Source organism: Lipotes vexillifer, unplaced genomic scaffold, assembly GCF_000442215.2.
Source record: "Lipotes vexillifer unplaced genomic scaffold, Lipotes_vexillifer_v1.1 scaffold753, whole genome shotgun sequence".
NCBI classification, from domain to species: domain Eukaryota; kingdom Metazoa; phylum Chordata; class Mammalia; order Artiodactyla; family Lipotidae; genus Lipotes; species Lipotes vexillifer.
The window spans coordinates 2,003,597-2,012,497 of record NW_006783618.1 but is presented as its reverse complement, the minus strand read 5'-3'; the positions used below and the strand labels follow the sequence as shown (position 1 = coordinate 2,012,497).

The 8,901-nt window shown below is 56.9% G+C and overlaps 1 protein-coding gene across 1 annotated transcript in view; it reads right to left on the bottom strand.

Moving 5' to 3' along the window:
• The window catches only part of DSCAML1 (DS cell adhesion molecule like 1), a 352,214-nt gene that overhangs the window by 31,126 nt on the left and 312,187 nt on the right, over positions 1–8,901 (bottom strand). The window contains exons 17-19 of the mRNA XM_007456333.1: positions 7,512–7,752; positions 3,831–3,977; positions 1,375–1,530 (exon numbers count right to left, since the gene is read on the bottom strand). Of these exons, the coding sequence (XP_007456395.1) occupies positions 1,375–1,530; positions 3,831–3,977; positions 7,512–7,752 (544 nt within the window). The remainder of the gene's footprint in view (positions 1–1,374; positions 1,531–3,830; positions 3,978–7,511; positions 7,753–8,901) is intronic.

Below are 8,901 nucleotides of genomic sequence, written 5' to 3'. Positions count from 1 at the left end.
GTGTGTGTGTGTGTGTGTGTGTGTGTGTGTGTGTGTGTGTGTGTGTGTGTGTGTGTGTGTCCTTGAGGCCCTGAAAGGGGCCAGGCGCTGAGCACCATCTCCGTCCGGTCTCCACACAAGAGCAGGTGGCTCTGCCTGGAGCTGTCCCAGGAAACCTCGATGGGGGGATTAATGACAGGAAAAGTAGGGCGGGCAGGTTGGTAAATATTTAATTGCTCAGAGCTTAAGTGGGGGAGGGGGATGATCTGATGGAAAGGGAGGGGCTTAGGGAGAGTAAGGAGCATTAATCTGCGCTGGTCCGGTCACCAAGTCATCAAGCGCGGGGCTGCACTGGGAACATCTCCATCATCACATTAGAGCCGCTCCTTGTAAGTCCTCTCACCCCTCCAGCTCCTTCTGCTAAAGTGTCTGGGTAGGGCCTAGACTGTGGGTCTCTGTATCCTTTGAAAAACCCGAGGCTGCGTGGGAAGAAAGCCATGATGGCAACCCTGGCTACCGTTTATCAAGCGCCCAGTGTGCGCAAGGCACTTGACATCAACCGACTCTCCTGCCGATATAGCACCTGGCTCAGAAGGGTTAGAATCAACTCAGTGATGGGGTTCGGGGGCGGTGAGGAAGGAAGTGGAAGACGAGCTTGGAGCTGTGCATGGTCACACACAGCACCTCCTGGACCCAGCGAGGCCCCTGGAGGTGTGCAGCTCCAGCTCAGGCAGGAAGTCTGGCCCTTCTCCCAACCTGACCCCTCCTGGGCTGACTCAGCTCCCAGCCTCCCCCATCTGACTCCATCACTTTCCCCTTGAGGTCTGACTCCTTATCTCTGTTTTCTTCCAGTTCTGCCCCCATGGAGAAGGGCTTTGAGATCACAGCTCCAAGTGGAAGCACATCCCATTCCCTCCCTGCACACCAGAGTCCAGGGCCTGGCCCATTCTGGGGCCTCTGTGGGGTGATCGCCGAGTCCCTCACCTAGGATATGTGGGGCGATGCTCCTGTTTCCCCCAATCCCAACCACCTATACCCAGAGGACACCAGGCTGAACCCTGCAGGGGAGCAGATGCCATAAAGTATGCTCCTGGGGTGGGGGGGACAGCCTTTATCCGGCCTCTGACCCAGTGCGGCAGGGGGAGGGGGTACGGTGTCTCGTGAGGTTATGCTCGAGTCTCGGAGCACCTCACCACCACTTACAGTAAGCTGTGTTCTCCCAAAGCAGGGCCCCAGTGTCCTCAGAGTCACCCTTCAGCGAACCAAAGGGACAGGAGAAAGGATGGGGCTCTGCTCTCACCCTTCTCCTTGGGTGAGCAGCGGGGCGGCTCGAGGGCAGTGCTCAGCAGCAGGCCCTGGGAGCAGGCCAGGCCGGGGCTGGAGGAGCGCACTCACCGTCCTCCTTGGTCTGGATGTAGAGCACACTGCTGCGCACGCCATCCCCGGCCTGGGTGTAGGCCAGCACCTGCACGCTGTAGTTGGTGAACTTCTCCATGCCTCGCAGCTCCACCCTCTCCCGCGTGGTGGTGATGTTCTGCATCTCGCCCCACTCTGCCGGACACGAGCAGCCCTTGAGTGCGGTCCAGGCCGGCCGGGCCACGGTCCCCCAGCCGCCGCCCCTCCGCCAGGCTGGGCTCGGGGCCGGCCTGCTCCACTGGGCTCAGACCTTGACTCCATGGTGGTGGCGACTAGGGGGACCCGCCACCTCAAGTTCATGGGTGCGGATTTGGGGCACTGCTCCTGGACCATATTTCTCCCCAGGTGGCCCAACCAGGGTGAGCGACAAACGCCAGCTGGGCCTTGGCCCCTAGTCAACCTTGCACCAAATTCAGCTTAATACTCTCCCCATAGGACAGTCCCATCTCTCTATCTCTGCAAGCCACATTTCCCTGTCCTCCACCCAAACCTCTCTCCATGTGAGGGACCCCAGGAGTGACTTGGGCCTGGAGGGGAGCCTGGACCGGGCGGCCAGGCAGCAGCTGTTCCTCTTGGCTGCCCGGCACCTCCTTGGGCTCTCGGCTCTCCCTAGGCAGTGGATCCACGGGGCATGACAGGCTGAGGATGCCTCCCCTGCACCTGACCACTCCTGGACCAGCACCCTGAACTCTCGAGAGGATAAGGGGTCAATCCCCGTTACCTTCTCCCCACCACTGAGGACACCCTCCCTGCAAAGAACCCGCACGGAGAACGCGGGCGAGGCTGGTGGAAGGGCCAAGCCTTCCTCGGGCTCAGCGAGGACCTGTCATCCTGGCTCTGCCAAGGAACGCGCTGTAGGCTCTGAAGAAGGGCTTAGGGAGAGGGTCCCATGGGATGGCCAGGGCCCTAGGGGGAGGAAAGAGACAGACTCCTGAGCTCACAGCCCTACCCCTGGTACTACCGGCTTTTCAGAAAACAGCCCCAGACACTGGCTTGTGGAAGACTAGTGCCGGCAAACCTACCCTGGAGCCTCTCAGGGACCCGGCGCAGGCAAAGGTCCGGCAGAGGGCCCGGCCAGGGGTAGGCAGCAGTCGGCCAGATTCCAGAGGGTGAGGACGCCAGGCCCAGCCTGAGGGGACTCCAGGTCGGTGCAGGGGAACCTCAGAGGCCTGAGTGGTGGGACCTTCCTTTTTGGGAAGGTTAGAGACCAGGGTGGACCTGTCTATGACTAGAGACAGAGAAAGACCCAGGAAGAGGGCGGCATGGCCATCAATCCACGTTGCCTCTGGAGACTAGAGAGGCTGATGTCTTCCTCACCTGAGGGATGAGAGGGGAGCCACAGGCTTAGAAAAGTGGAAGCAAATTCTGGAAAACGAGGCCCCATCCCTGGCTCAGCATAGCTATGTGAGGCCATCTCATCGTATAAGGCCTTGGGAGACCTTCAGGTCTCTGTGTTTCGGGAGGAGATGATGGAGGTGTGGCAGGGAGAGATAACTACTGTCAGCAGGGCTTCTGGGCAGAGCAGAATCCAGGTCGGGAAGGGGAGGGCCGCTGCCACGGAGGGATGACCATGAGCTGGAGTCCCAAGTCCTCCAGGAGGGAAGGGAGGAGCCAGGGGACACGTGGCAAAAGGCTGAGGATCTGGGGAGGCAAACTCATTTCCGTAGTTTGGGATGCTGGGCCTCTGGCCTGCAAGACTGCAGACTTCCTGGTCACTGCAAGGGCTCTGTTACACCAGTGCGCAGGGGCTTGGTGTGTCTGGGGCTACACAAGCCTGTCTGGACTACTGCATCCCAGGGGAAGGCAGGCACCCGAAGTGTCGGGCCACTGTCTTGTTTTTTCTCCTTCTGCCGTTCCTATCCTCCCAGCTCCGCTGTGCACCCTCCTCCAGGTCCTGGGCGGCTCATCTGCACAGACCACATGCCTCGCTGTCTGTCTGGCTGAGGGGTGGCTCTCCCTGGGTTCCGGTGACCCTGCTTCCTCCTCTTGCCCCTTCAGTCCTAGGCGGTGACGGCTTCCTGCTTCTGCTAGTCCCAGGGGCCCCGTCCTCCCTCCAGACTCCTTGGAAAGCAACGCCTTCATTAAAGTCTCCTCAATTGCCCTGTTTGAGCGCGCTACCTGTCCCCTGACTGACATGGCCACAAAGTGCTAATATCAACACATTCCATCAGAAAAGCAAATGTGCCTGTCTCACCCCTCAAATCCCTGCCCAACATACTGCTGTCCAGGAGGAGCTGGTGTCCGTCCCCACCAGGGAGATGACTATGTGTACCCCACCCACCCTGGTCCCGGCTCTGACCCCGGGATGACAGGTATGGAGGAGGGGCTGGACTTCCACTCGATGTCCCATGGAAGATGCTCAGCTCTTAGTATGGATCTCCACCAACCCCGTGCCTCTCGGTCCACGAGCCGGCCACCACTCCCAGCAGACTCACCCCCATCAACGTAGAGTGACCAGAAGATGACCCGATAGCCTTTGAGGACGCCGTTGAGGGTGCTGCGTGGAGGTTCTGACCAGGAGATGACGGCCACGTCGGAAGTTATGGACAGGGCTCGGACGTTCTCGGGGGGCTGGCTGGGCACTGCAGGGGCGGGGGGAGAGTTGAAAGGCCTGGTTCGGAAGGTACAGGACACATCCACACGCAGGCTGGGCCCTGCTGCCCAGCCAGAGGAACTTTGGGTCACACAAGTGGGAGGCCCTCCTGATTCAATGAGTCGCCAGAGTTTTGGGCTGGTGACCGGGAAGTCAACCCAGTCTCCTTTCCTGGAGAGTTGGGTGAATAGAGATCCTTACAGCTTGGTTCCTGGGCTCTGGATGGCACGTTCCTGGTTCTGGGTAAACGCTGGGGAAAGAAGGTGATGAACCCCAGGCATGAGCCCCTGGGGATTCACCAGTAGGCACCACAGCCCAGGGAGTCCATGTCCACTGAACGTAACGGAACCTGGAAGACCAAGCCAGTGCTGGAGGGATCTGTAACTGATGCTCTTATCTGATGGCTGCCAGCCCTCTATGTCACCTGAGCTCGGGGTCTGAACCAAGGCCCCGCTCTAGGGACCCTTGTGTCCTCATACCAAGGTGAAGGGAAGGAAAAGAAGGAAAGAGGATTGCAAGCGACCCTGGGGCAAGGCGAGAAGAGGTTCCGCAGACACCTTTAGGACCCCTAGGATCATTACACTTTTGTCCCTTGTCCCTGCATCTGAAGACACCAAAACGCCCTGGGTGATGGAAAACACTCTCTAAGACCAACTTGGGTGGTCTGCCCTGCCATTAACCCTCTCCATCTGAGATCTACCTTTGAGCTTAACCTAAGTTCCACCCCCTGCAGGCGGCCGTGCTGCATGATGATGATGAGAGACAGTGGTGACACCAGGCCGCAAAGAGCCACGTTGGCAAGTGACAACTTTGGTGGCACTTCCGCTGGCTTCTGAGGAGCTGGGGGCAGAGGGAAAGGCCACGTCTGCTTTGCTCTGAGTGGGAGAAAGGAGGCACAGGCTGGACGGAAGGTAATTAGATCCCGTTGCCCCACAAGAGGCAACTCTAATTTTTATGAGCATTTAAATGATAATACATCACCCTAACGATCCTCTTTGAGAATGATTATTGTTTCATATTACTTAGGTGTAAAAATATAAGCACCATGTAATTAGGGACCCAGTGTCATAAACTAATACAGATCGCCCGTTCGAACAAAATGAAAGTAATATAATTAGGGAAGAGGCACTATTGCTAAAGCAGGGGTCCTTGAATACCCCAGGAGGAGTGCTAATATTGCAAGGAAACGATCGGGACCTGACAGGCTAACGAGGGCCTTAATTAAGTATGAAAAACGGCTGAGCAAATGCTGCTGGAAACTTTCATCCCCTTCTCCTTTGTCTGCCAAAGGACTCCACAGCCGGTGCTGATCTCTCCCTGTTGGTAATCCCAGCACCCAGCCCCCCCAGGAAGTCCATTTGGGGTGAGAAGACCACACCTTTTCCTGCTTTCCCTCTCACCCCAGGAGCATTCAAGGAGATTCAAAGGTTACCCTCTTCTGCTTCCTCCCCTACCATAGCCTCCTCCACTTTTTCCTGACTTCCCCCCCCCCCCCCCCCCCCCCACTGCAGCCTCCCAAAGCAAGGGAGGTGGGGCTCTGATGGAGGCCAAAGGTGGGCCTGGCCTTTCTGTTTTCTGGGATGGCCCCAGCGGACGGAGTTTAGTGTTTGGTCAGGTGTGCTGGGTGGTCTTGGGGCAGCTGTACCCCCTGGACACGACTTCCCTGAGCATCCTGCATCCACGTCACTTGGTCTTGCATTCAGCCCTGCGCCCAAGCAACAGGGTAACACTAGGGTGAAGGAGAAAGAGGATGGGATTCAGGGTCAGGCCTGGATTTTGACCTGGACTCCTCTGCATGAGATGGGCAATTCTGGACACAGGTTCTTAACCTCCGTGGGCCTTGGCTCCTTTCATGGGTAATGACCTGGCTGTTAATGCTGTGGTTCTCACAGGTGCTCCCTACACCAGCGGCATCGGCATCACTTGGGAATTTATTAGAAATGCCCGTTTTTGGCCCCCACCTCAGACCTGCTGAAGCAGGTCTGACCCCTGGGGGAGGGCCCAGCGATCTGTTTACAGCCCCCTGACGTGCGCTCCGGTCTGAGAACCGCTGTGTCAGAGCACTGCTTGGGATTGGTACTGATGGTACTAAGAGGCGACAAGCTGATCTTCCTCAGTCCAGCCGGGCCCGTGGCCAGCATCATGGAAGGGAGGGGGCTGATGGGGGGCTGGTGAGGCTTCGGGCTGGTGGAGGGGGTTGGGCAGCTGGTGGCAGTGTAGCTCAGGTGCTACTCTGTACCTCTGTGCATTCTGTGCACCTTTCCCTCTCTCTGTGTTCTCCCTTTTCCCCAGGGGCCCAGTGCTCTGGGGCTACTGACACCTGCTCCCTCTCAAAGCCTAGCTTGTGCCCCAGAGCAACTAAATGGAAATCTCTGGGGAGGAAGCATCAGGCTTTTTAAAACTCCCCAGATAATTGCAATTTGTATCCAAAGTTAAGAACCACTGGTACGAGCTAATCTACTCTCAGGTGTTTCTGACCTGATGCATCCTCCCTCCCAAGGGGGTCTGCATTTTCAGAGAGAATGAGGCAGGGAGAGGGCATTGCTTAACTAACAAAAGGGTGGAATGCTGGCTGTCCTGATGGCCGTGGGGTGATGGCATTATGTTACTGGGGCAGTCAGTTCCCTCCCTCTGCTGGGGGCAGGCTCAGACTTAGTGACAGCTTTTAATCTCACATCGTGGTTTTAGGCTGGAGCATCAAGAAGGAAGCTCTGTTTAATCTGCTCTTTGGGGAGCTGTGACCAGCCCGGCTCTACCTCTGGGGGGCATCAAGGGTCACATCTCCTCTCCCTTCCTGGCACAGTCTCATGTACCAGCTGGCTCTTCTCTGTGCTTGGAGAGCAGGCAGGCTCCTGCTGCCTTCTAACCCTCTCCCCCGTGAAACCGGGCCCCTTAATTCACTCATCAGAGTTGGAGTGCCCTCCAGTCCTCAAAGAATTGTTTTAAAAATCGGGCCCTAAATCCTCTGTCCATGGACCTTGGGATATGGTACGTCCACAGTCTCATCTCAGGGCCCTAAAACAGATGGTGGACAGATTCCAGCCCAGAAGTACAAAGGTAACGTGGCTCCTGCCCTTCTTCCAACCTGGAGGATGTAAGGGAGGAGAAACAGGACCCAGAGTACAGAGGAAAGAGCTTGGGGACAAAGATGGGTGAGGGGCCAGAATGAGGAACGAGGAAAAGGCAGAGGGAGAAGCACGGACGGAGAGTCAGACAGGTGCACAGACGGGCACTCAGACAGGCCAAGAGATCAATAGAGAGACCGAGGGGCAGAGCATTAGCAATCGATGGACAGAGAGCCAGCCAATGGATGGAGAGGCCCGGAGTGCTAAATGGACCAAGCACATTGGGAGGACCCAATGGGTGAGAGGAGATGGAGGGATCCAGGGAGGCTGTGTGGACCACAGGACCATGACGGGGCTCAGGAGCAGGGAAGGGCCCCGAGCCCTCCCTGGCAGCCCTGGCTCTGCCCACAGCTGAGATCTATCTGTACCCACTCGCTACCCTCTACTGGTGCCCTCACCATCCTCCAGGGTGGTGGCATTGATCTCGCTGGATGAGGGCCCTGTGCCAGCCCGATTGAAGGCCTGGACCACCACCCCATATTGGGCGAACTTCTTGAGGTTGTCCAGGGTGTAGACCTCGCTGTCTCCAGTGGCCTTCATCTCCACGATGCTGTACTGCCCATTGCTGCCAGGGCTGTTCTCTCTGTAGCCGATCTGGTAGCCCCGGATGACGCCGTTCTGCAGCTCCTTCTTGGGTGCCTGTGAGTATGGGGTGGGGTGGGGAGGAGACAGACACAGTGACATTCTTAGAGGATGCTCTTTTTTAAAAAAATAAATTATTTATTTATTATTTATTTCTGGCTGGATTGGGTCTTCGTTGCTGCGCACGGGCTTTCTCTAGTTGCGGCGAGCGAGGGCTACTCTTCGTTGCGGCGCGTGGGCTTCTCACTGCGGTGGCTTCTCTTGTTGTGGAGCATGGGCTCTAGGTGCGCGGGCTTCAGTAGTTGTGGCTCGCGGGCTCTAGAGCACAGGCTCAGTAGTTGTGGCTCACGGGCCCAGCCGCTCCGCGGCATGTGGGATCTTCCCGGACCAGGGCTCGAACCCGTGTCCCCCGCATCGGCAGGCGGACTCTCAACCACTGCGCCACCAGGGAAGCCCTGAGAAGATGCTCTTAAAACCAAAGTCGGATCATGTCACTCCCTTGCTTCCAAGCCTTCAAAGGCTCCCATCTCACCCAGAGTCAAGGCCAAAGTCCTTACAATGGCTACAAAACCCTACCTGATCTGACCCCACCCCCACGCCTCTTGGACCCGTCTCCTCTCCCCCATGCTTCCTATGCTCCTGCACACACCTCTCTGCTGTTCACACCAGGCACATTTCCATTCAGGGGAACCCTCTTTCCTTGGATATCTACATGGCTCGCCTCCTCAACATTGTGGTGTCCTTGCTGAAATGCCACCTTCTTAATGAGGCCTTCCTTAAGCTCTTCGTGTAAGAGTGCTCTCTGCCTTCTGTCTAGTGCTCCTTACATTTCTTCCTGGTTTTAGTTTTCTACATGGCAGTAGTGTCATCTGACGTTCTATATAGTTTACTTATGTCTTTGACTATCTGTCCCCATTGGGATGTAAGTGCCGTGGGGATGAGGAGTGTTGCCTGTTTTGTTCTCAGTGTCTAGAATGGTGCCTGGCATGTAATAGGCCTTCAATACATATTTATCGAATAAATGAATGGGTGAATGAATGAATGAATAGGGATATCATTTGGCATGGGCTCAGGGGCCCAAGAGAAATGCAACAGCAGACAAAATGTAACCCGATGGAGAGGGAGGTAGGTAATTAGTTTGAATAAAAAGAGAGAGTCCCGGGCTTCCCTGGTGGCGTAGTGGTTGAGAGTCCGCCTGCCGATGCG